The sequence below is a fragment of the Netta rufina genome (genome assembly GCF_964035555.1).
Source record: "Netta rufina genome assembly, chromosome: 2".
Lineage (NCBI taxonomy): Eukaryota > Metazoa > Chordata > Aves > Anseriformes > Anatidae > Netta > Netta rufina.
Genome location: NC_140124.1, coordinates 64523422 through 64550738, shown reverse-complemented (window position 1 = coordinate 64550738; position 27317 = coordinate 64523422). Strand labels below are relative to the sequence as shown.

General features: G+C 40.0%; 1 protein-coding gene and 1 long non-coding RNA gene across 4 annotated transcripts in view; one reads left to right on the top strand and one right to left on the bottom strand.

Annotated features, from left to right (window-relative positions):
• Window positions 1-486: 486 nt before the first annotated feature.
• The window catches only part of ADTRP (androgen dependent TFPI regulating protein), a gene marked incomplete at both ends in the record, with an annotated part of 32120 nt that continues 5289 nt past the window's right edge, over window positions 487-27317 (bottom strand). The window contains 5 exons of the mRNA XM_084282474.1: window positions 487-530; window positions 6577-6728; window positions 11631-11746; window positions 22739-22840; window positions 24272-24406. Coding sequence (XP_084138600.1) covers window positions 487-530; window positions 6577-6728; window positions 11631-11746; window positions 22739-22840; window positions 24272-24406 — 549 coding nt within the window. The remainder of the gene's footprint in view (window positions 531-6576; window positions 6729-11630; window positions 11747-22738; window positions 22841-24271; window positions 24407-27317) is intronic.
• On the top strand, window positions 2788-26880 carry LOC311206780. 3 transcript variants are annotated; one of them, XR_014618235.1, is made up of 7 exons: window positions 2788-3132; window positions 3671-4349; window positions 9983-10193; window positions 18094-18201; window positions 19120-22786; window positions 23154-23230; window positions 23614-26880. It is a non-coding gene; the product is annotated as an uncharacterized lncRNA (long non-coding RNA). The 3 variants fall into 3 exon arrangements; XR_014618234.1 differs by having other exon boundaries at window positions 19120-22630; window positions 23154-26880; XR_014618236.1 differs by having other exon boundaries at window positions 23154-26880.

Below are 27317 nucleotides of genomic sequence, written 5' to 3'. Positions count from 1 at the left end.
GAACTTTCTGAGCAGACATTCCAAATTGCAGTCCTTATTAGTCCAATTTGTTATCTATCTAGCCTAGAATTCACAGCAGTGTTAAAATTATCCCTCCTCATATTTTTTTTTCAGACCTGATTAAGGGCAATCCAAACAAGATCTGGCTAGCATTTACAGGTCACTCACCAAGCAGTGCCAAGCTTGTGAGGGAGTTTGTTTACCAGTGACAAGTTTTAACCATGGACACATCCTCATGTATGTTGTGCAAGAGACGTAAAATATGTGTAAACAGATTAACACCATTTTCTGATTCATAGCAGTTGTGGAGTTATCATGTAAGAGGCAAACATTTCGTATTTTCCACCAGTTTTCCATACATCTGATGACATAATGGCTTCACCAGAAGCTGCAGTGCATTGGAGAAAGGATTTATCACAGCTGCGTTTATTTTCCTCTACTTCATGGCTTCAGCATTCATGGAGAGATTGGCTTGAAAAGAAGCATTCACTTGCCTTTCTGCTTGTAGTCCAGTATTACTATTGAATCTCCTGTTCCGAGGCAGAGGAGAACAGATTGTTTAAAAAAAAAAAAAAAAAAGAAAAAAAGGAAAAAAAAAAAAAAGGAAAAAAAAAAAAAGGCAGAATATGAAGTCCTTTTATAGATCAAACATGCTGTTGGGCAGAGGATGTGAACCTGTCCCCAGCCTGTCAGCAGCACTGGGGAACTGAACCTGCCTGAGATTAGGAGAAAGGCAGTTTGGACCAGCTGCTATTGTCTAAAGTGCTGCAAAAGTCAAGTGAGCCTGGGACGTCCATGACAAGTGAAGGATTGCTCAGTTTCTGGAGGAGTGACTTCCAATCTACCACGGACCACATCCATTGAGAATAATGGTGCTTTGCTACTGGAAAAAGTATCTGCCACCAAGCAAACCTAGTTTGGTGCAAGAATACATGAAAAGAATCAAAGCTTGTCTGAAAAGGCAGCAGATACTAAACCCTGTAGCTAGTATGTCTGGAGCTTACATGGCTGGCCAGGATGGCACAGGACTTACTGCCAGACACAGCTTTCTGAGTCAGAGACCAAATGTGCTGCCAATAACCCAGTATGTTTGGGAACCCTTATCATCTGAAACTGTCTCAGCCTTTCTTCTTCCCTGTTGATGACAATTTACTCACAAGGAACCCTCTTTTAAAGGTGCTTTCCTTGTCTGTAGAGCTCAGAGACTCTGAAGCACAGTAAATGCTGTATTTTATTTATCTCCAGCCTGCATTGCATGTGGCAATTGAGCTGATATGCAACAAAGTCCCAGCATTTCTTCCCTCCTAAATGATCATGTATTTTATGCTGACCAGAACAAAGATGGGGGGGGGGGGGGGGCGGGGGGAGGGAGGAGGGAATGACACACAGGACTAAGCACCTGTTAATGTCGGGCCCCTAGTGATGAAAATGTAAGCCCTGGGTAGCCACAGCTTCTGCCCATGTGTCCCCCTCCCCCCAGTGGGTCATCAGATAAACTTGTCAGCACTGGTAAGGCATGTGACAGCTGGTGCAGGTTTCCTTTAAATAGCTGGACTCCTGTGCCAGAGGGGTAATCTGCAGCCTAGGGGAGTGACGAATATGAAAGATATAAATATGCTATCACGAGATTGTGGCACAACAAGGATGAATGGATGAGGCAAAAGTAAGTATTTGTATGTGGTTTGCAAACTCTGGGCTGTTTAATCCTCTTAAACTTGAATTCCACTCGTCACTGGCAATATAGTGATACTATAAACAAAAACATTATTAGTTCAATGAAAGAAACGGATACACCCTGGACTGTTATACTCTGTTTTTAAAGGCAAGATATAACAAATGTATTCCATTAAGGAGGCTCCGTTTAAAAATCCATGCTGGACTGTAAAGAAGTAAGAGGACTGTAATAATGAAGGGTGGATTCTGTGTCTAGATTGATAATTACCTGTGGAACACGAGCTTTTTAATGTTCATACAAAACATGCTGTTCTTAAGTCTGTGCCAACACACTAGTAGAATAACTTCTCACCCCACACAGCTACACTTTGCATCCCCTCTTTGCCACTTGGGTTTCTGCAAGCTCAACTCAGTAACTGCTGGGAAAATGAGAGCATCAAGAATTTGATTGCATTATGATTTTACTTTATTTTGCACAGACCCATCTGCCATTATACAGGTTGGGTTTCCCAATAGCTGGCCACTTGGTGTTAAGGGAGCTTGGTTTCACAAGTACAAAAATAAAACCCAGGGAAAACAACCAGCTGGTAAAACACGTTATGTGGTTCTGTAAAATGCATTTCACACAAAAGTACTTCAAAAACAAGAGGGAAAATATGTTCAAGAAAAGATTGTCCTCTAACTTCAGTTCAGCCTTGAGTGAATACCTTTCAGCTTAGTCTTTCCAAGATATTCAAGAACTCCTAGAAGATCTGAAAGAGCACATCCATGCATGCCCTGAGCATGAGAAATGTATTCCACTTTAGGTTTCCTCTTTTTCCTAAGAGCAACTGTTCTTGCTGCTCATGCAAACCTCATTGTACTGCCTTATCCACTGCAATACACCAGATTGCCTGCCCTACTTTAGAAATATTTTTAGTACTGGCTTTGCCCTGTCCTTGGTGTTTCTCAGCCAGCTGCTGCCCAAAGCTTTCCCTTGCAGAGAAAAGTGATCCCCAAGAGTTGGGGTTGACTGCTGGGACTGCTGGAGCTGCTGCCCCTGCTCTGACAGTCAGCCTTCCCTTCTGCCCTGGGGTTCTCACCCAGAGGACAATTTGGGAAGAGGTCCTTGGGGATGAACATTTTCTCTGGATCTGGCAGAGACCTTGTGGGTGTAAAACTTTGCAAGTGATTTGCAAGGTGTCCCTCAGCAGGCATTTAAATCACTTGCAGAGCAGGAAGCTGTTGCTAGTTGTTCACCCATTGCTCATATTACCCTGCATTTCAAAATAATGAAATGAAGCAGCTGCTGAATGTTTTATCAGGTCTGCTAGACAAAAGGCAAATTAATCCCCTGCAGCTTCAAACACTGGTGCCAAAGAAGAAACCTCATATGAAATTTTGCTCTGTCTGATTTGGAGAACTTTGATCTGAATGTCTCCTGCGGATCTGTTTGTGTCACCAGGAGCCAAACCTGAGGTAAAGCTGCTTTGCTTTGCTTTGCTTTGCTTTAGAGGGTTACAGTTTTGCTGGTCAAAGTAATGTGAGATCAGTTGCCTGAGTGAAGTTTTCTACCCGTAGAGAACAAGAGAAGCTATCACACGGTACATCTTTGGTACTCAGGCCCTGCAGCCAAATTCTTGGCTGAGGTAAATTTATGGCAGTGAAAGAATCAGCCCATTGTTTCCAATTATCCTCTTTGGAGTTTCTGTATTGCTCAACATTGTCTAGTACTCTAGAAACTCTGGGATTTAAAACAACGACAAAAAAAAAGTCATTACATGGTACTATTTTCTGTGCCTCTCAGCCTGTGCAGCTGGGTTGCCTTAGTTACCATGAATCCAACTGTGCAAGTGGAGGGAAAGGCAAATGAAAAATAATACATTTTTAAAACCTCTAATACTATATGAAACAGTTTGTCTATAAATAATAAAACAAATTTAGGGTCTGGCATCTTTTGGCTGTTCTGAAAAGGAAAAACAAGGTTATATTATTAAACTGTATTTTCTGCTTTCAGAAATGATACTGCATCTTTTTGGTGGTGCACAGGACCTAGCTTTAAAAATTCCTTGCTCAAAGCTGGAAGCTGCCATCCATGGACTCTGCAATAATTTGGAGCTAAGTATACCTTTATGGGTGGAAAAAAAATAAACATTTGTAGCTGGTGCTCTTTGTTTTAGCAGAAGTGGTAGTGGCCTGAGGCTACAAAAGAATATGGAGGAGAGTCCTTACAGAGCACAGCACTGTGGGACAAGCTCCATTTACAGCCTACTATCCTCCACAGAATACAAATCCACCAGGAAATCAGGTTTGATGCTCTTGCAGCGCATCCTCGAATAAACACAGCTTATCACAGTTACTGTGGGCACAATCTCAGCCAGTTTTATTCCCTGAAGTGGGAAGGAAAGAAAAAGAAGTAGCTGCCCCTGAGCCTTTCCCTTTGGGGCAAAGGGTGGTCACAACAGCTCAGATGGGCTTTGTCCTTTCCCACCACCACCACATATTTTTTTTTTGTTTGTTTTTAAATTTTTATTTTATTATATTTATTTAATTATATTATTATTATTTATTCTCATGTGTGTGTTTTTTCCACAGGGTTATTTTAGCCGTATTATCTTTCCCACTGGGATGGGAAGTTGAGGTGGGAATGAGTAGAATGAAAAAAAGTGCATAGAGGCATTTTTGCTGCAAGAAAGGTATGTTGGAATTGCATCTTCATTCCATCTGCAGCTGTTTTTACTCTGGCAATGCTGAGCAGAAGATTTGTCTCAGTCAGGAATATATTAAGACTCTGGCACACTGTAATTTGGAATGGCTTCCCTCTGGCTGTGTTTCAACACTATTGGGATCTTGTTATCAATACCAGCTTAAGGAAGTGCTGCTTTTCTCCTGGGTGGACGCAGCTGGGAAATGGATCAGAAAAATTATCTGAGTTAAAAACAACCACTGCCTGCAAGAAACAGGCATTTATGGTGGAGTAGGAACGAGTGGGGAGTGGTGGGCAGGAACTTATTGAGATGTTATTGCTCCCAAAGCTCCCAAGTTATCAAACTGCAGGCTCAGATACCATGGAGTGGCCAGATATTGGGGTGCAGCTTGCTGCTTTCTGTATTGGTGTACAGCAAACCTAGAGAATGCCATCAGTCCTGGAGGTAAGGAGCTGAGGATACATTTAAAGCAATGAGAAAAATACAAGTATGCATGGACAGATGGACCCACCACACACAGAGGGCCTCCCTGGACTGTGAGAGCACGTCAGACATTGATGGAGGATATATGTATGCTGTGCTCATATATATTCTCTGAGGTTACATTAATACCATCACAATTGGGAGTGCTTTTCAGCCTTTCTGTGTGCACAGAAAAGAAAGTTGTGTGTTTGCTCCAGTTTCCTAGAAATCTCTTGAATTAATATCTTTCTTACATGAATATATTTACCTACTCAATTGCTCAAAATGCATCTATTTTTTTACAATTGATTTGATCTCTGCTTGGCATAACTTTTAGCCGAGTCAATTTACACCTTAGGAATCAAATTATTTTTATTTTGATTATCTTCAACGGTTGCACCAAGCACGCTTGAGACCTGAAATTACTAATACTTACTCACTGATGAAAAAAATCTGACACTTAAATGACATAAGTCCCGATATCTCATGTAAGACTGACACTGTGGTGGTGGCTTAGTTTTTGATTAAATAGAAAGGGCAAAAAGTACTGGTAGTAGTAGTTGTTATTTATGTAATGCCTCTTAAATCAGAGCTAGTGCAGAATGCTTGCAGATCTGTTTTCAGTTATCAGCAATCTTCATAATATATCATATTTACGCAAGAATAGAATTTGGCCAAAATTTCCAAACATGGGCATGCAGACCTAGCATCTTATTTGCAAAGGTATGAACCACTGAAGTTATTCAGCACATTTGAAAGTCAATCTGCTGCTTTTAGGTAGCTGAGTACGGATGGTGAGAGACTAGCAACAGACGCTCTACTTTGGCTTGACAGGCATGTGAGACTTCACAAAATGTATCAGGCATCAAATGTTCCCTGAGAACAGAGGGAGGTTGTCTTGTTTACTTTCAGAGGTGTTTCTGCAGGGCTTTTTCTTTCATCAGAAATCTAGTTTAAGAAATTGCAAATGTTCACACATTTGTCCTAAATAAAATACACACATTTTCCTGACAGAAACACTTTCATCCTCAAAAACTTAATCTTGAATGAAAAAGAAGAGAGGCAACCAGAAGGAAATATAATAATAACAATAAAGTCTCATGCTTCATCAGTTCTCTTTCCTCTTCCAGCTGTCATCCTTCTAAACTACCTATTTTTTTTCTGACTGCCCACTTGTCCAAATAGCCTGACTCATTTTCTTTAAATCATTACTGATTGTACCACTGAAGCCAAAGGGAGATGTTCTCAACAGCCTGTTAAAACTTTCTGAAGTGCTGCTTTACCCACAGAGACACTGCAGTGCTTTCTCTTGGATAGGCTAATGCCTTCCTATAAATTGTTAGTAAACCATTCCTAACTAACATCACATGTTAGTTTTCTGAAAAACACCTAGTGATGCAGGCGTAAGAGTTTTAGCCAGTGGTGTTTTGCTTCTCAGGACCATTGTTTGAGAATGAATTCAAAATCCAGTGATTATGCTGCTGTGAGGTGCTTCTCAAGCCATATTAGAGAAAAGTGGCCCACCTGTTTGTTTAGTAGGGCTGGGAATCTTTCTCTGATTTGTTTTGTTTGTTAGTGACTACTCAGGACCAGGCAATCTCAATCACCCAAATACCACCTCCACCCCCAGTGTACATGGGTCCTCCTCCTCCTCTCCCCACCTGCCCCAGTAATCGCAGGAATTCATTGTAGATGATTTTTTTTTTTTCCCTTTTTCATACAGATAGATGTGAAAAACAAAATTTGGACTGACCCCATATCATACGGTTGAGAAACTCTCCAAAGTTGTAGAAACAGACGATGATGGCAAAGTTACCGATGAAAAAGGCTCCTAGCCCAGCTGGGCTGAAGGAAGCAAAGAGAGGGTATACCCACTCTCCTGTTACAAAATGGATCCACAGGACCCTAGACAATGAGAGAAATGACCTTTGGTTAGGACCATTCAGTTAGAAGAACCACTTGTTGATTTCTAACTACTAAAGGGCTAAGTTATCCAAACAATCTTAATGCAGAGAAAATTAGTTCAGCTGTTGATACATCTCCTCTGCATTTGGGCTATTTGCTGTGAAGCACATTGAATTGCTGCTAAATTAGATGGGTTTCAGTGCAGCTTGAAATGCACACAATGTTCTGCCATAACCCTGGTGGCATTGGCTGTCACAGCAGTAAAATAACAGTAAAATAGTCAAATACTTGGAAATACAGGTGTGCATTTCACTATGCTAAGCGAGGCTTATTCAAATAAGCTCTCACGTGCTTCTTCTTCGGTTACTGCAGCTTGTCAGTCCCAATCGAGATCTTGAGGGTATATGGTGACAAAAGTGTGTTTTCTCACTGTCTCTATCCTGCTGCTGTTGAACACTCTTTGGGGAAGTGGGAAGAAATGGGGAAGGAGTCAACAGGTCAAGCATAATTCTCTTTTCTCTTGATCCAAAATTAGGAGAGGACAAACAAGTGGGTGGGAAAGAGATGTACCTGCTTTGCTCTTTTGTTCCAGAGTCATTTACAAGGTATCATTTGGGAGATGGAAGGAAAGAAGAGGATGAGGACGAATATGTTTGCTGTATAGGGCTTCTTTCCTTCTACTTAGGCACATTCTTTCTGCCTATTTCTTCTCTCCAAAGGAGTCTTGTAGTAGCTGCCAGTTCACTGACATTAATTTCATTATTTACACCTTTTAAGAGTGGCTGGTGGAAAGTATCTGAATTTAAGAATATTAAAATGGTGTCTAGATATAAACCATAGAAAATTCTATTTCTGTAGATTAAATTATATATATTTGAGTTGAGAATGTAAAGAATATTAAAAATATGGCAGGTCTTCAGTGATCGCTACAAGGCTGTGTTTCTAGTATAGGGCAACAGTTTCTTAAAAAGATCCTTTGGGTCAAGAAAGTCCTAAAGGGTTTAATTCTTGATTGGAAAACACACCAGTGGAGTTTGCCTTACCCACCACCATTGTGTGCCTGGGATGGGAATACAATGCCACTCTCCCTGAAGACACCCTGCCTGCCACCTTGCCAGGAGTGTTATATCTCAAAGTGAAGCATCCAACTGGCTGACCCACCAGAGTGAAAACCTTTCACCAAAGTGAGACACTGGGGAGTACTAAGGTAAAAAAAATAAATAAATAAAAATAAAAAACACACAGCTGAATAGATGGCTTCTCATTTCTTCCAGTAAAGAAGGAAGGAGTAGGGCATAAAAGTGGCTGGGTTTTACCTTGGCTGTGAAGAGAGATATGTTAATCCCCAGCTAAGGGGTAGATTGGAGAGTTGGAGGGGATTAGTGGCAGAGCTGTCTGGGCTGAGCATGAAAATGTGAGATGTAGAGACTAATCTTCGTGATTCAAGAGATGTTCTCTCACCAAAAAAATAGTGTTGCAAAACAGTAATAAAAAGAAAAAAGCCTGTGCAAAGGCCAGGAGGAAGCTGAGCAGAAACACGAAAGACCAGGTGCAGATGTCAGCAAGTGTTCTTCACCTTGTGGGGTTGCTATTTTCTTAATGTGTCTCTCACAGTAAACCAGAGAGTGACAAATGTCTTTGTATAATGAGGAACTAGATTATCTTGAACTAGTTTGGACAGCTTGGAGTGCCTGATAGGAAGAACCTCAACTTGTAAATTTGAACTTAAAAAATTGCTTGACTGTTCAGAAGCACTAAAGCACCTTCAGCTTTCTGATCTGGTGGAAGCTGCATGTAGCTAGGGTTTTGTATTGTGACGTATCTTCAGATTCTTGAGTTTACTTATTTTGGCAACAGAATGATTGACAGTTTTTGTTTGTTTGTTTGTTTATTTTGCTAAGGATTTCATAAAATGCACCCCATAACTTGCAAATGCATATTGCTTTTCCTTGTGGGTAATCACCTATTAAACGTACAAGTAGGATTCAGAGGCTTATTATTCTGAACATATTTTTTCTCCACATTTCTATTTTTTACCAAGATTTTACAGCAATAAGTTATTATACAATGCCCAGAATTATGGAGAAAATAGATTGAAATAACAGCCTGGGTATAACCAAAGCTATCAAAGCGTTGTAGGACTGAGGGACAGCATATAGATACCAAAGGAAGATGACATGCTAATGGGAGCTCCCCCTTTGCTGGAGGGAAGAAAAACAAAACAAAACAAAACAAAACAAAAAACAACAAAAACAAACAAACAAACAAACAAACAACTACGGAATTATTAAATGGGAGATCTAAAAAGGAGAAGAAAACATATTGGCCACATATGAGTTCTTTGAAACTGTGGTTAATTCAAAATTCAAAGGTTATAAACTGAAAATGAATATGCAGTGAAGGAAAAATATTTTGATTCCTAACAGAGGTGAAATATGGGCATATTATAAGAAAGCTATCAGTCTCTAGATTCAATGGGATAATTTTTTTTTTTTCTTTTTGGATTTCAGGTTTTTGCTGATGATGTGCAATCTATAGTGATTTAAGTTTCCTATAGATGGTGTGCAATGTATAATGATTTATATTCCCTCACAATGGTAGCTTGATCTTTTCTCCAAAAACAGGTACAATTGTGAAGAATAACATTTATTTTATCCTGATCTTCATTACTAAATTGATATTGCCACTGAAATGGGAAAGGACATGCTATTATTACTTCTTTTCTAAGATTTAAAATGCCAGTTCTAAAATTCGTATATTCTTCATTGCTTTCAGTGTGATGACTTCAGGAGTAATGCATTCATTAATACAAGCAGGTAATGCAAGGTCCATCCACGCAAGAATTAATTAACTTGCACAACAATTCTCTTAGCCCAGATATTCCATGACTGGAAACCACCTTTTTTTTTTTTTTTGAACTATACAGATATTCAAAGTTACAGCGAAGCCTTGCTCAGAGGTAGGCACCTGGTGCAAGGAGTCACCTACTGCTTCATTTCTCACTGCCTGGCAGGGAACTGGCAGTTCTCAGCCCACCGATAGCAGGGAGGAGACTGTGTGATGACAACAGTGACTGCTCAAGCAGAGACTTTTAGAGAGGACTCTGCATTGCTTGTGAAACATAAGGCACCCACATGGGGCTATTTATTCAGCAGGTTGCAGGACCAAGAATAAAATTTCTACATGTGTTAAGACTTTGGTGCACAGACTGAAAAGGTTTTCTATTAGTGGAAATCTTTTGTCTCTGGTTGCAGAGAAAAGGAAGGGAGATGGGAGATTCTTCAATACCTCAGGAGGAGAGAAAACAAGAGCACTGAAATCCTAAAGAGCTTTTATCCAGGTGCTGGGGTCCTGGGACACAGGACAAGCACTGTAAGGAACCCAGGATGCATGCAGCACCATGAAACATCAATTCAAAGAAGATACTGCAATGACTCAAATGTGGAGGATGATCAACATCTGATCGTACGGGTTCCACCTGTGCTTGCCTGCACCACTAACTTTTCCTGGCTGGAAATCTGGGGCAGGAGGGGATTGTCTTGTGAGCATGGCATGCTAGCAGTTTGCTTTTGCATCCATATGTGACCCACAAGGCCAAGGCAGGACTTTCGCTGGGGAGCCAGGAAGGTTGGTGGTCCTGTGGATAATTCAAGCTTACTCCGAGATGTCTGGCAGGATTGACTGAAAAGAACCCAGGGGGACAACACATGTCTCTCACAATTGTAACCACATTGGGCTGTGGCCTTGGTTAGGATAAATGGCTCCAAACTTGGTTACATAACATAGTGCTGAAGTCCATTGCTTCCAAAGCTACTCTCATAGGTTTTAAATCACAAGAGTGTTTCATCTGTGATGCTTATCATCTATTCCAGTTTGTCATTCAGTGCAATGAAGATGCTTTCTAGCTAAATGATGGGCAGAAATGGGAAGTTTGGATCCCCACATAGTTCCAGCTGCTTCTCAGAAAGATCTGTGTGAGGACAAATCCCTTCTCTACTGACCAGTTATTCTGTGTCCTTCACCCTAGGCCCCAAGTGCTTCCTAAGCTCTGGAAACTGTCTGATAGCACAGCATACCCTGAAACTACACAGATCCATTCCAGAGCTGAGTCTCCAAGTTGTTGGAAACGTTGGCGGCTGCCTGTAGTTAGATGGGATGGGCCATTCTTCTGGACCCTGGCACTAGAGCGTGAATGCTATGAGCAGGAATGAATGCAAGGCTAGCTCCAGGGCTGTATGACACATAAAGGAGGTGGATGGAGGGCTATGGACAGAGCAGAGGCCCTGTTAAATGTGGTTTAACAGGTTGGAGATAAATTGGGTCATGTCACTGGGAAGATTTTTCCACTGATGGAGTAGGAGGTGGTAGTGGGACAGATGCCTCCTTGGCATCTGTCAGTTTGCAGCTGGTTCTGAGTATCGCTTTCTAACTCAAGTTTCTAAATCTAGTCATGACCCTGCCAAATACCAAACTGAGTGACTGATATTCTTCCTCTGCTCCCATGACTCCTGGACCTTTGAGATTTGGTGGTTTTGCAGTAGGCAAGACAACAAACAGGGGTAAATTTGGTGGTACTAGTAGAGATGAAAGGAGAACTCCAGCCCAGCAGGAATAACTCAAAGTGCCCTGCAGTTTATGGCAGTTTAGCTGCCTTTCTAAAGAGACCCCAGAAGAGCAGGAGATACGAAGTGTGGTCTCAGAACCTGTACTGAGTTTGAAGAAACCTGCTCTGCCTGTGTCTGGAAATATTTTTCATGGATCTCACCTATTTATAAATGACTTACCCACAGACCAGACTGTTGTCTACCAAGTGTGAGAGGGAACTTAGTATAAGTATAGAGTTTGTCCTTGTTTTCAAAGCAGATTATTCAAAGAAAATGTTTCAACATATGTAATTCTTACCAACTGATATAAAGAAAAGCAGCACATCCTAATAGGATCAGTCCCTTCTTCTTTGCTGGGTAGCGATGTGGTGTGGCAAGGATTTCCAGGAGAGCAACTGGCAATATTGCCGTGTGCTGAGGAGAAAAGAGAGTCTGTCACAGACTGGTCACAATGCCTCATGCTCATTCATTGCTGCTCACAAAGCTCACAAGCCAGCATGTGGGCAAAGGGGTGTTTAATAATACTGAGTGTTAATTGCATACATATACACTTACTTCATTTTTCATAGCAAAGAAGTACCCCTACAGTAACGAGCACTGAAATTTTCTTGTTAGTATGCTGTAAAAGGTATTGTAATGATGTCCACCCATAGAAAGATCTGTACTATTTTGTAATAAGTGATCTTTCCTTTATATTTAATAATGCAATAGAGCTTTTGGTAACTCCCATTAGAATACAAAGAATGTTGAAGTCCATTGTTATGTGCATTTGAGGATGACAGTCTTGTTCTTGAACTCCTTAAGCAATTGCTGAATTGCCTTCATGTTTTCTTCAGGTCATTACTGTATTTTATATGTTATCAGTTACTCTATTGCAAATATAGTGTTCTGCTCTTTGTAAAATGAAAAATGTGGTGATAAAGGATAGAGAATTTAAGTTAGCTGTAATTCAAGGTGGTTAAGGATCCTTGAGAAGCTTAACCAAGAGTCAGTAAAGAGTCAGCTTGCTGGAGGACCTTTTTTGTTTGGTTTGGTTTTCTTTTGTAAGAGTTTGAATTGTATTAAATAGCATCAGCGTCAAGGCCCTTTATGAAGGTAACTGTTGGAACAAGGAGGATTTTTGACAGAAACACTGACTGTTTTGTTGTTGGGGAGCTTCCTTCAGGAGGATGCTCCTTACCTGTACACCCATGGAGAGGATGGAGCACAGCACAACTCCTTATGGGCTTGGATGTCAAATGGGCAAAGTGGGGCTCTTGATATGCTAATGCCTCACCTTGTTGGCTGATTTGTGGCAACTTCAGAAAATAATTTGTCAGGATGAAATTTCCCTGCTAAAACTTTGTAATTTTCACTGTGCAAACAAACAATAGTTATAAATCTCAATACCTAGGACAGATGGAGTAAACAATGTTGGGAAACAACACAGAAAAAAAACAGTCAATGAGGTACAATGAGAGGAAACTATTGCAGAGATTGTTGATTGTCAATTAGAATGCTAATAACTAAGCAAATGTTTTCATGGGTAGATGACAGGGGGAAGGGAGCAGGACAGCAGAAAAAGATACATAGGCTTTAAAAAAAAAAAAAAACAACACACAAACAAACAAGAAACTAATGATTTTTTGTTTCTCCCTTAAAAACCCAACCTCTTGGGTGTATGTTATGAAGTTTCCTCTTGTCTAAAGGGACTGGTTCTTCTACCTTCAAGGTATATATTTGTCAGAAACCGTGCTGAGTATATGGTATTGTAGCATGGTGTCAAAGTTTTATTGCTGCATATTTATAGTATGAGATGCCAAAAATACACATGAAATTCTTTACATGTACATCAATCTTTAAATGCATACATGAAAACATTTATATTTCTAAACATTCTTATTTCTATTTCTTTAAGAGGTGGGCATCAGTCTTTTCTGTCACTGCCAAGCAACAGCTTACTGGACGCTGTACGTCCTCCCCCAACACACTCCCAAGAGTTGTTTTTCATGTGTGGTTGTCCCATTACCAAAACCTTTCCATCTCAGTTATCATTTCTCAGAGAAAAGAGAGAGAAAATATTTATTTCACCTTCCCATTTCTCTCACTTACTGGCACTGAATTATTTTTTCTGTTCTGTTTCACAAAGATATTCTTCAGCTCTACAACCCTGTTGGCTGATAGGATATGTCTAGTTGTATCAGTACAAGAGATTCCTTCATTAATTTAACCAGAAAAATGCCTCAGAGTCTGTTTTCATATATAATCCTTGTAACTGTCTTTTACTCCAAAATCTATGTATTAGACTGCTTTTAGAATATTAGTAATAATTATTTGATTGTTTTGTTTTGCTTTCCTATAGGTGAGCAATAGCTTGTCTTCAAACAAAACTACCCATGAAAGACAGCAATGATAGAAAACCTCTGCTCTGTCCTCACAATTAGGCTTTAGTTGTTTACAGTGGATTTGTCCATTATACAAAGTGGATATATGTCCTGGTTTTCATCTGACATGAAATGCCTACAAAATTCCTTTGGGAAACATAAAATGTCCTTGCTAGTCATTTAATTAATTTAAATACTTTTAACAACTATAAGCTGGTTGCTCCAGCTATATTACTGGTGTACTAAGAAGAATTTAGCAAAAGTGACCTGGTGAAATAATCTTTCATTGAAGTAAACAGTTTTCAGGTGGGGGTTGTTTTATATACTTAATTCCTTGGTTTGAGTCTTTTTGTCCTCAGAGTGAATGCTAAATAAGTACGAGTCACCAGTATGATGCTGTTTTAATAGAAGTACGTGGCACACTGGGACGTTATTAACAGGAATATTATGTGTAAGATCTGGGACGTAATTATTCTACTCTCCTTGACATTGATGAGGTTTTGGCTGGCACTCTGCCTATGATTTGGGACACACCATTTTGACAGGTGCAGATAACTTGGAGCACACCGAGAGAAAGACCAGCACAAACAGCAGGAAAACATGTACAAGAAAGCAGTCTAAAGACAGCAGTAGCAATCATGACTGAATGCATTGTTGCATCTAGAGAGAAAAGTAAAATGAGAGAGGAGTCAGATGAGGGCTCAAGGCACCCTGCAGCAGCTCATTAACAACATGTAGGCAGCAGTGCAGTGCTCTCTGATATGGTCACAGTGAGCAATTAGCTGGGGGTGGTGAGGGGAAGCCTACGCTAACTTATGCATTGGCACCACAGATGGTGAGGAAACCAGTACTGGGTGTGAAAGATGGTTGGGAGCTCTGCTGAGGGGCCTGTAAATCAAAAGAAGTTTGAAAGTCTTTGGTAAAGCTGAAAGTGCATGTGCTTTTGGAAATGGCCAGGAGTTTAGTGGTGAGGTGCTGGTTCAAATTTCTGCTCTTCATGATTCACAAAGGCTGAAGCCGAGCTTCCCACTCACTGGAAGAGTACTGCCACCTCTGAAAGCAACAGCACTGTTCAGGCATGGGGCTGCCTGCCTCTTGTTTTGTGATCAGTTTCTTACAGGTCTTGGATCTATCCTCATATGGAAAAAGAAAAAGGAGAAGAAGGAAAAAAAGGAGAAAAAGAAAAGGAAATGAATTTGTTGTGGTGTAGGAAAGCTGTTTTCCTCCCAAGTCTAACTATGACACTGGCATACAATTTATTAACATAAGTGCTGTATCTTCTGTACAAATAATTGTATTTATCATTTTTATTTATCAATATATTTTTTAGCTTTTTACTGGTTAGAGAATGAACTGTATGTATGAACTAGGTAAACTCTTTCTAGGGCCATTTGAAATTGCCGTACAAATAACTTCTCAAGACAGATTGTTCTCAGTTACTTCATGCACACCCAGAATGAAAATGTTTTGGTTTAACATTTTGCTTTTTGGATATCAAGTTTCTTTTTCTTTACACATACAATCCAGAAACCAATTATATATCCAGAAAAGGTCCTGGAAAAATCTTCCCTTGTGTTTTTGTTATCCCAGTGTCTGATGGTGATGTCATATATTTCTGCCAGGGCAAGTTTTACCATTTGTGGCAAAATCACAGTGGAATTTCTACTGATTAAACAAGTATGTTTACAACAACAGATGAGTCCTTGTGATACATATTTATACAGCAGATATCAGAGGAATGCATAGTTTGCTACCGAGTGCGGAGCTTGCCCTTTGCCTACAACATGTGGTTAGCTTTCCAAATGACTTCCCTCTCATAGCCGACAGACGTTGATTTTGGCAACATCATTAGTGATAGATGATGCATCATAGCTAATCATGTCTGCTGAAAGGCTTTAAAGACTTCTCACATCCTCATCAAAAAGATGTATTTTTTTCTCTCTCATTATTTTTGCCATAGATCTCTAGTTCATGGTTCATTAAACATGCTTTCAACCCTTTTTTGAGTATGCTTTGTATTGTTAAACTGATATTTGACTAAAGAGTGCATTATTTGTATGGGGATAAATTCAAACACAGAGTCTTGCCTCTTGCTTTAAAAAAAAAAAAAAAAAAAAAAACCTTAATCATTAAGCTCAGATTGACAGAGATAAAAATATTGGCAAAAATTGCTGGAAACAGTGACTCACTTTTTATTTCAATTAACAGTTTCTCAGTTTCACATATAAACAGTGAAACTGTCAAAAATAATTATCACAGAGGGAGAAAAAAATATTTCACTACAAGGTAAGGAAAACTGGGTAAAACAATAGTTGTGTGCACTGTTCTGGCTATCAATGAACTGAACTGAATTATAGAGCCTCTTTTTTTTTGTCTTGGTAGGAAACCTGTTAGTACTTATTTTTCTGTTCTTTTAAATATTAATATTTACTTACCTAATAACCTCTGCTTGTTGAGGAAAGCTTTTAGCTTACAAATTTTGTGGGAATAGAAACATTTTGAATGGCATATTTTTATTCGTATAGTGGAAAGATGAAGGTTACGGAACTTTCAAAATTATCATTTTGTTAATTAATCCGATTTATCATCTGAATCCTTTTTACAATCTTTTGACTGAAAAATCCTCTGTGGTTCTCATGAACTTTGGCATATGACTACAGGGAAAAAAGTTTCTTGAATGTGTGCTGAACTCCATCTGAAATACTGGCGTGTTAATTCGTCTCCTGCAGAGAATGATGAAATTATAACATTTTCCTGTTTCTCTCTTTTTTGTTCCCTACCCTATGTTGTAAGTTGTTTCCTAGGATACATTTCAGGTTCATGCATTTAAACTGAGATAAACAGACCTCTCTGGATATTATTTCTGCTGTTGGGTGAGACCACATGGAATTTTTACTTCCCATACTTATTATTTTGAGTAATTTGCCTGTTTATTCAACGTTATATACTTGTTTTGTTGTTAAGAATATAAGTAAAAGCAGGTTTCCTAGGGCCAAGAAGACAGGGTTGGGTAGAGCTTTGTTCAGCTGCAGACTCCAGCCTATGCTGAGTTTTAATCACATGAATAATCTCCCCAGAGCTGCTGAGATCACTTGTATGCCTAACGCATGCATTTCAGTTTGACTCAGTTCGACCCTGTTTGACTCCAAAGTTGAGGAAATGATGCCATGATTGACCATAGTTTTTTGTTTCTCATTTGTCTGCATTTACATACCCTCCGTGTCTGCTTTCCATTAACATGTGAGATTTTAGCAGGGGATTTTTCACAGTTACCACTGGCCAAACTAAACTTCACTGGGCACAGTCAGACACAATCAAGTGCTTTTGAAAAACTGCCCATCTTTTTCAGACAAATTCTCCACAGAGCCTGTGTGCTGAAAAACTCTTGTGGTAGATACCCATGTTTGTATCTTCTCCACCAGTATGTCACTGCCAGTAAAAAGCAGAAATCTGCTTCAATGTGGTCTTCTGAGATGCAAAAATCCAATCTTCACTGGCTGACTTTTGAAGTGTTTACTCAGTTGTTCGGCTCATTTTTGGGAAAATTTCTATTGTCTCTTCAAATTTCCTTGGGTTATTATTATATTTTAAATAAATATTTACAGAATATTATCTCAAAATCATAAAACTAAATGGCTTACTGACACCATAGCTTCTATCAAGTTTAATACTCCTCATAATTTTCTGGATCCCTGTGTGCTGTCAACTTTCTTGGCTTCATCTTGGGGTAAATTCCCTCTTTTGATTTATTTTGCTATTAAACTGTCTTCATTCAAATTCCTCCTTTAAAATTTTATTTTGTGTTTTGTCATTACGCATTTTTTTCTTCCTCTCTAAACCTCCCCTTCTTTTTTTTAGAGTGGGAGGGGTTTAAGCAGCACTGTTCACTTATTTATTTAAAAGGTACATTGTTTTGATTAAAATACTTAGCTATATAACTACTCTTCTCTCAGAGAAAAGCTGTGTCTATCAAATTTCTCTTATATTCTCAGCCATCAGTGCATGTTCAGGAAATCACAAAATTTTATAGATGGAGCACCATTACTGAGCAGGTGTGGTACCATTGCTCAATTTAAGTCCTGTACCACTCCACCAAACTTTCAGCTACTACTTGTGTCTGCCCTTTCCAATTCCATTTATGTTTATATGTCTTAAAGGCATTATTTTTTCTGTGTTTTCATAGACATGTAGGTAGTTTGGGAGTGTGATTGGGAAAACAGATGAAACATCAGAGCAACTGTACGATCAAAAGTATAGTGGCATCAGAGGTAACATTTCCTGCATGCATGTATGCATTTCTGTAAAGAAGGCCCTGGCTGAATATCTGAATGCTTACTAACAAATGTTTTGTATCGGTGCAAAAGACAGAATTTTAATTGCATTTTTCCCTGGCATTAGATGCATACTCTAGGAAGCTGAGGTTGCACTGCAGCTGGAAGCTGACATGGGACTGGAATGACACATCCTTCGCTGCAGAATACTTTTCTCCAGCTGTTCCTTCACAGGGTAGGTTATGGGTACAGCACCTGTGCGTGCTGAGGTAGCAGCAGCCAGGGAGGATTCCCTACCATAATATTTGTCTGTGAAACATATTTTCTCCCTGAGGAAATGGGCTTATGTCAATAAAAATGGAAACTTCAAAAAACATATGTAATGCTGGGAAAAGCTAAGTATCTTTGCATTTAAAGTATATGGGGTGATTAATTTAATGTGCCTTATCCCTCACACACACATTCTTTTTCTTTGCCAAAAGCTGAATATAATTGGAAGCTTATGAATGTCCATAGTTGCCAGACAGCTTAAGTTTGAGATACTGTGAAATGAAAACAAATGGAAATGTTTCTCTCTTGTGTAAATATATAAGAATTATTAAGAGTTAAATACAATTGTATAAAGAATCATGTGAGGTGGTCATAGATGAAACTGTTCTTGTGTACATGCTTCAAGCAGGAGTCTGGTTGGAGTGGCCTGGACAAGCAGGTTTTGCTCTATGCATTGATTTTGCACCTCTTCGGTTGGTTAGTGTTGCAGCAGCTTTTCAGTGCAGTTATAGAAAGATATAATCCTTCATATAGATGCCCTCATATATGAATAAGAGTGATTTGTATTCATACAACTTGTTTGCTTTTCTAGGTGGAGGTAAACCATACTGATACAACACCACATTTCTGTTGATGCAGTTGTATCTACACTAGAAAGGCAATGGAAAAGGAAAAGCTAGATGGCTATCAGAAAAGCAGCTTGTAGATTCCAAAAAGCTCCAAGATGAGCAAACGCATAGCACATCTTGCTGGTGTTACTGTCAGGGCATCAGTGCCTTGCTTCAGTGAAGGTCAATTACACTTATCCACCCAGGTTTTTCTTTGACTGTCCTGTTTTTTGTTTGTTTGTTTGTTTGTTTGTTTGTTTTGTTTTTACTTTCAGGTGCTGCTTAGCTACTCTTCATCAGAGCAAAATGCCCAGATGCCTAAGAGGCTCAGACAATATGGTTTCAGCAAAGAAGGCAACAGAAAGATAAGTCATTTTTCTTCTTTGCCTCTATTTGCCATTGCTTCTTTTTTATTCTTAGCTATTTAGTTTACTAGATCTTCAAGACAGGAAATGTTTATAATTATGTGTCAGTAAAGTGCCTAGGACACTAAAATGATGATTTTTTTTTTCAAGGAGAGGGGGTAGTATGGCTACAGAATAACTTGGGGAAAAAAAAAAAAAAAAAAAAAAGCTGGCTAAACCAAACTTAGCTATGGCCTAAAAATAAAGGAAAATGTATTTGTTACAAGAAAATATGCGTTTTACAGGAATTGTGCCTTGCAGACAGAAAATACAAACCTCCTTTATGAAAAGACAATTGTACCATTACCACTCTTATGAATGCAACTGGGCGTTAATGTTGACATGTATCTTTTCTTTTGCTATAGATTAAAATGCTTTGAGCGATCTCTTCTGATCTGCCATTGCTCGTTTTTGTTCAGCATTCAATCTTGTCAGACCCTTCAAAAAGTAGTATTCCCCTCTATTGCCATTAAGTTGAATAATACATGAATATGATTTTATCCAAGCTGCCTCCAGCAGTTAGTGGCCTTCTGGAGAGTATCCAGATGTTGCTTGAAAAGAGGTGACTCAGAAAGAAAAAAATTTTGCTTGACAAATGTACCAGTGCACCTTTGTCTCAGCCATCTCAGCCATTCAAAAAAATATATTATTGTGTTGGAGACATAAGTAGTTTTTTGGTTTTTTGTTTGTTTGTTTGTTTTCCCTTCATCTGTGAATCTTAAAGTTTTGTATAAGGACAGCAAAACACAATTATCCCAGACAAGCAGAAAAGGAAACTGAGACACAATCTTTGTGGTAAACTCAGTAGAAAGGCAATGAGAGAAACTTAGGTATCCGCTCCTTTCAGCATTAGCAATCTTCTCTGCAGAACAGGGAATGTTTCAATTGAGGCTGCAAAAACATGCCTAAAATGTAATGCACTGAATGACTCTGGACTACCTGGTGGGCAATAACAGCTTCCCACTTTGAGAGCAGTGAATGTGAGAAAAATAAGTGGCTAGTTCATTTTTGGAAGGAAAGTGCTGAAGCATCACTGTGTACTTAAGAGCTTCATATTCCTGAAGTGTTTTCATATGCTTATTTTTTAGTTTTACTCTTTGGTTGCATAATAACATATGCTTTCCCTATTTAGAATGTTAAAATAGACCAAGATAAAAAAAAATAATAATAATCCCACTGCAAATGATATGGCACTGACGTGTATTGCTGATACACTGGTGTCTTTTTCTACCAAAGCCAGATAGCTGCTGCCTCAATCTGCTATGAAATGTCTGTAATCTCAGAGCCATAAAACATAGCAACCTGCAAGAAAATGAACCCCCCCAAAAATAGGCATCTGCTTGGTAATCAATACCTAGACATTATCCCTTATAGTGTCAGTAGCTCACCATATCTTCACAGTGAATATTTTGGATTGGAAGAAAGAAATGCCTCAGCTAAGACTGAAGACTTGAATGCTGTTGGGCTGGAAAGAAAGCTTTCTGCAACGCTAGAAGGAAGCTTCATTCTAAAGTGCACTAAAGATTTATTTTCAAATCTTTATCATTATTAGATGATTCACCTTCAACAAAAACAGCTTTGCTACCCAGTGGTGAGGAGGAGGTGGTAGGACTACCAAATATTTTCATGGGACTGAGCAGATCATTTCTGAGTGGCTGGTTGGTGCTGTGGCTGCACCCTGGCCCTTGCTTCAGAGCCGTGCAGCGTAGCACATTATAGCCTGGTAAGCTAGTGTACTGCTGATTTCTGAGGTGCTCTGCTGTGGAAAAGTGTCCCAAAACATACGGATAGTCCATGCAGGTAACAGTCGGAACTCATGGCAGGTATCTTGCACTCAATAGCTACTGGAAGGAAAATTTCCCACCCAGGGAAATTATATCTTGTCAAGCACAAGATATATGCAGTATACTAAGAACTTTAGAAATAAAATACTAGGTTGTGGTAGAAGTTTGCTTTATGTGAAATTTCTCTCACCAAAATAATTTTGAGGAAGAATTGTTTTCCTTTTTTAACACTTGTTTTTGACATCTCTAAAATGGAAAAACTTTTTGTTGTTGTCAAAATGACTCTGTTATAAAATGTAGATGTAGGTAGGGTAAGAAGGAAGTTATAATGAATACGTTTTAGGAGTTTATCTGAATACTTCTTTCTCATGAAATTAAAATGTAAGTTCTAGCACCTCCTAACCTTCCCATGTCATAAACAAATGTGGAAATGGAAAGGGCAAATTCTCAGCTGTGCACCAGGGTTAAACAAAAAGCAGTCTCTCCTCTCATCACTATCCTGTGCCCTCCCCTTCCCCAGTTCATCTTCTACTGTGAAGATTTTGACCTTTGACCAGTCACCAATATCAAACTCTGGACCTGAAAACTGTGATATTGAGGACAAAAAGAATCTTTTCTGGTGGATGATGGTTTTAAGAAGGAGCAGTGTCTTTTTGCATCTGTTTGGAGGTTTGGATTGCTTAAGAGCCCCAGTGGAGATGGGTTGGTGTGCAGAGAGCAGGTGATAAGGTTAAAAGTGCACAACGACTGCAGTTTATCACTTGGATATCAGCAATGCGGACATGCCTATGTGTTTTTGGATTCCAAAATAAGCTTATCTCAATCAAAGGGCTGTTCAAGACCTTTGACAAGTTTACCTTTTGAATGCCTTGGGAACTGCTGCAGTGGGTTGCAAAGTGTTGTACTTAAGAACTGAAATCTGGAGAGAAATAAGACTGGGACTTCTGCGCTCTTATTTCATACTTTCTGGCTCCTCTGATTCAGTCTAACACTGAACCTCTCCCTTCTCTCCCCCTTCCCATTAGACTTATGAAGCCTCCCTGACCTTACAATCCACCCACAGTTTCCATGTTACTGTCATCCTTCTTACACTTGACTGATGAGAAATATGTGATTATTCAACACATCATAAAAACAGCCAGAGCAAATGAAGGAGAAATCTGGAAAGTATTTATAGAAATCTGTAAACAATCATTTCAATTCAGCTATTCAAAGCTGTGCACACATTAGCTTATTAGCTGTTGAGCCATCAGATTCTTTGGTTCTTTAACCTTTTTTAAAAACTAAGAAGCACTTTGTTATACTCACAGACACTTTGTATTTCATATATTTCTGTTTGCAGAGATGATTTTTTTGAACTACAATAACCAAGAAGTTTTTTTTTGTGTGTGTGTGTGTGTTTTTGTTTTGTTTTGTTTTGTTTTGTTTTGTTTTGTTTTCCCTGTGACTGCACAGCATTTCAGTGGCTTCAGAGGTTTGACTAGCAATGATTCACTGACATTCCTGGTGTGCTAAAAGGCTTCTTGAGGCAACTTCAAGCACGCATCTTTTTGTTGTGTACAGCTCAACATCAAAGTCAGATAAGTAGGAAGGAGGAGGTGAGAAAGAAGAAGCTGTGAAACTTTTCTGGAAAACCTAACCCAATGGTGGGACACACATTGCAAAATCTCTCTTCTGAGCAAGATGCAGGGATGTTTCTTACTCACCATAGCATGATTTAACCAGAGCGGAATGACTCCGTCAAGGCTTTTGGGGTAAACTAGCTCTCGGTTGTAGGTATACAGTGTCCAAAAGGATATAGACACAAACTGGAAACAAAATACAAAAAGAACGATATTTCAAAATGAGAGAAATGTAATTGATGAGATTTGGATAATGCTTTCATTTCTGAGAAGAAAAATATCTCCTACATGGAAAACATTGATATTGCCAGATAGTTTCCTGTATCTCACCTTACTACATAAAAAAAAAAAAGGAATTTACGCTGAGGTTCCATGTTCTGAATTGATATTGTGAGAAAATGCTCCTTTATAAATTGCCAACACTGACATTTTCTGTGGACCATGTGATTAGTTTTAAACTTTTTTTTTTTTTTTTTTTTTTTTTTTTTTTTTCTGATAGAATTTTTGGATGGTCCAAAAGTTCACCTTTGATGGATTGGCGGTCAAGCCACAGCACTTGTTCAGCTCAGTAACAAAGTAAGCCCTTGATAAGGCAGATCACCTAAAACTTATTTTATCTTCACAATTCATCTGCCTAATTCCCAATTTGCAAATGCAAGTTTCATGGTGGGCACCCATCTTTTCCAATAGAGATTCTATAGTGGGAGAAGCTAATGGGAGGAAACACACTCTGGTATCAGCTACTAACACCTGGAAGCTGATCTGCATTTTCATGGCCCAGCTTTGTGCTCGAGCACACTTTGTGCCTCCTGGAAATCAGGGGTTTGAGATGCTGGAGAAAAGAGACCACTCTGTGCCTCTGTCCTGGTGAAGATGCCTGGGGGTTAGGATAGCAGCATGGTGAATACTGCTGTGCAGTAAAGATAAATTACCAATCGCACTGTTTCCATCTCTGGCAGGATTTCTTTAGTGAGCCAGCTGTCTGAGCTGCTTGTGGACCAGATTTAAGAAGTGCTTCTCAGCTCTTTGAGATTCAGAGGTGATTGCAGGCTTCACTCACAACCAGAAGCATCTACATGTTAAAGTAACCCATTGGTTCCAATGCCCAGCATGAGATGAACAGCACTATCTGTGAGGGAGTGGGTGGTCCATGATCTGATGAAGGCTATGACTATAATTAGTGTCCTCTGAATCTATTTCTCTCTAATGTGTATTTAAAGTCATACTGGAATCAGAGAAGGAGGTGTCAGCTTTTGCTGCATCCTAGGCACCCTCTCATATCCTCCTGGCCCCCGTTGCCCTTCAGAGAAATGCCCTAAGTGGATAACTCCAAAGTTATTTGGAAAATAAGATTAACAGAGAGGTTATACTTCACTCTTTGGGGTCAATCTCTGTTCGTTCAGGGACAAACACCCTAAAGTTTTTACAAGAGGCTTTGCTTTCAACCATGAATGCAAAAGGTTTACACAAAGATCTGAACACATTCTCTTCTTCTAGATGGTCCAAATCCATTTTGAAAGAGTAAAAGAGTCTACAATTCTTATCTGTTTTACATATTTGCATGTTTTGCTATACACATTTGTGCAAACATTATTTTTATATACAGAGGTTACTTACTGTGGACACTGGGAAAGCCAGGACACTGAAAAGAAGGTCTCTGCTGGAAATTATGCACTTAGCACATCGCAGTTTCTTAATTAGTCTCAACACATCAGCCAGGAAGGACACCCCATAGAAGACAGCCTGCAAAACCTAAAGTAATTACATCTAATGAGGGACACTCATCCAGCTTTAATTAGCATGTTCCTCAATGAACTCAGTTCTTGCTCTTCAGGGAGCTGTTTTGTTTGTGAGCTGCAAGCCCATGTGAGGGAAATAGCTTTTGGCTAAATCCTTTTTTTACTAACTGAAAGTGATTAAATAAAGTATTCTGGGAGATAACTTTAACAATATCTTGTTTAATAGACTGAACAGAGATGTGTGATGTGATTTAGATGGGAGGGGTGTAAGGATATGTTGAAAGCCAGCTCCTTCATGCTTTATATGTTAATTGCTGTGTTCAGTGTATCTAAGGAGGACCAGGACAGAACAAAATTTGGAATATGATAGGAAATGCTTCCTGGAAGAGAACTGCTAGATAGCTTCTCCCATGGCTTAGTCGACATAGGGCCTTCTTTCTGGGGACTCACGGTGCAGCTGATCTCAGAGTCATACAAGCCAAGTAGTTCAAAATGCTCTAACATAAAAATTAATTGCAGAAGTTACCAAAACCAAAACCTCTTTTGCTGAACTCAGGAGGATTCAGAAAAGTCATTTAAGTGTTTAGAAGGAGAGATACAGACTTTACTAAATAAAACTGAATAAGTTAAACTATTTATAACTAATTAATTTTGGAGTGGGGAGTGGTCATTATATCATTTGCAAGTTGTGAGTGTGGGGATGTTTGAGGAGGGTGCTAGGAGAATTTTGTAAATAATCAAGTGCACCGTGACAAAACAGAATTCTGTGAATTTTGTATGAAATTATGCATGAAATTGTTAGAGTATTGTGGTTTAAACTAATGTTGCTTTTCTGATTACTTTGTTTTCTCTCATAATGCTACACAGTGAATCATGCAGAACCAGATGCATCAGACACACAGAGCCTACCAGAAATGCACTTCTTCTGCTATCTTGCATTCAGATAGCTGAGTCTAGTTTGGTTCTTGTAACTCATGGGGTAGCCTCTTCTTTTTAAGGCTCGGTTGGTTCCAAGTGATGCAATATGTGAAATTCAACCTACTGCAAATGCTGGATCAGATGTTGATGCTTAACTGGAAAGAGATTGTTACAGCTTTCAGGATGAGATCTCTTTTGCCATGATCTTACTCTGAATCAGATGTTTATTTTGAGAAAAGTATCTGAAGTTGTGGTTTATTACTTCACTAATTTCTGAAGGAGAGAGAAGGGTGGTGCTTGGGAGGGGACAGAATTAGTGCAATGCTTTTACATCAGAAATCCCTGTTATTGAAATGTCTGAGGGAAGGCAGGGACTGATTTCTCCATGCTCATCTTTGTACAAGGGCTTCTGCAAGCCTTTACAGAAAGTTTTAGAGACTGAGTCTTCTTAGGGAGCAAAACAACTGTAGATTGCATGACCAAAGCATCCCTGCATTTAAATGCAAGTTGCTCCACCTATTTCCCAGCTTCCTGGCAAAGAGGAAGAATGTATCCTTCCTTCTCTATCCTTTCTGCAGTTGAGATGGTCATTGTGGTAGACTGCAGCTGGGTGCCAGCAGGGTGGGCTGGTGGAGCATCCCCCCTGCCTTCATGCACCCATAGCAGTGCAGCTACAGATGAGACAATGCTGGCCGTGTGCTTTCTACAGGGTCACTCAGGACAAGGTAGCAGAGGTCATGCACCACCCGGTTCAGCTGTAAAACCTCAATGTTTCCTCTCAGGAGCATGGGGTGATGTAGTGGGTTTACGTGGCAAGGTTTTGGTAGCAGGGGGCCATAGGGGTGGTTTCTGTGAGAAAGATCTAGAAGCTGCCCCATGTTTGGGAAGGGCCCCATTGTTTTCCAGAGCGGAGCCAATAAGCAATGTTGTTTTGCGCCTCTGTGAGAGCATATTTAAGACAAGGAAAAAAACGCTGCACCACACAGCAGCTGGGAGAGTGAGAGGAGTGAGGAACAGCCTTGCAGGCACCAAGGTCAGTGAAGAAGGAGGGGGAGAGGTGCTCCAGGCGCCGGAGCAGAAGTCCCCTGCGGGCTGTGGTAAGGACCATGGTGAAGCAGGATGTCCCCATGCAGCCCATGGAGTACCACGGTGGAGCAGAGTTCCATGCTGTAGCCTGTGGAGGAGACCACGGTGGAGCAGGTGGCCCTGCACTGACGGAGGCTGCCGGCTGTGGAAGACCCCTGCTGGAGCAGATTCTGGGCCGGACCTGTAGCCCGTGGAGAGGAGACCACGCAGGAGCAGGTGACCTGGCAGGAGCTGCTGCCCGTAGGGGAGCCAGGTTGGAGCAGTTTTCTCCTGAGGGATGGACCCCGTGGTATGGACCCATATCTGGAGCAGCTCTGGAAGAGCTGCTGCCTGTGGGAAGCCCATGCCGGATCAGTTCATCAAGGACTGCATCCCGTGGGTGGGACCCCACAGCACAGGGGACGAGAGTGACCGAGAAGGAGCAGCAGAGAAGAAGTGCTGTAGACTGACCATAACCCCCATTCCCCTGTTCCCCTGCGCCGCTTGGGGGGAGGAGGTGGAAGAGGGTGGATGGGGGGGGAAGGTGCTTTTGGTTTCTTTCCTTTGTTTCTCACTTCTCTAGCTTGTTAATAATGAGCAATAAATCTTACTATCTTCTTATGCTGAGTCTGTTTTGCCCGTTACAATAATTATTGCGTGATTTTCTCGTCCTTATCTCAACCCTTGAGCCCTTTTCACATATTTTCTCCCCATTCCTCTTTGAGGAGGGGGAGTGAGAGAGCGACTGTGGTGGAGCTCGGCTGCCCACTCGAGCAGAACCACGACAGGTGAACAGCCACGTTTTTACATAAAAATACACATATGGTTTTGTTCAATTCCAAGGCACTCAAACCATCTCTTTTGTGGTTTTCTCTTCATTGTCACAATTAGCCTCTGTGACTCCAGGCACAATCAGCCTCTGTGACTCCAGGCACAATCTC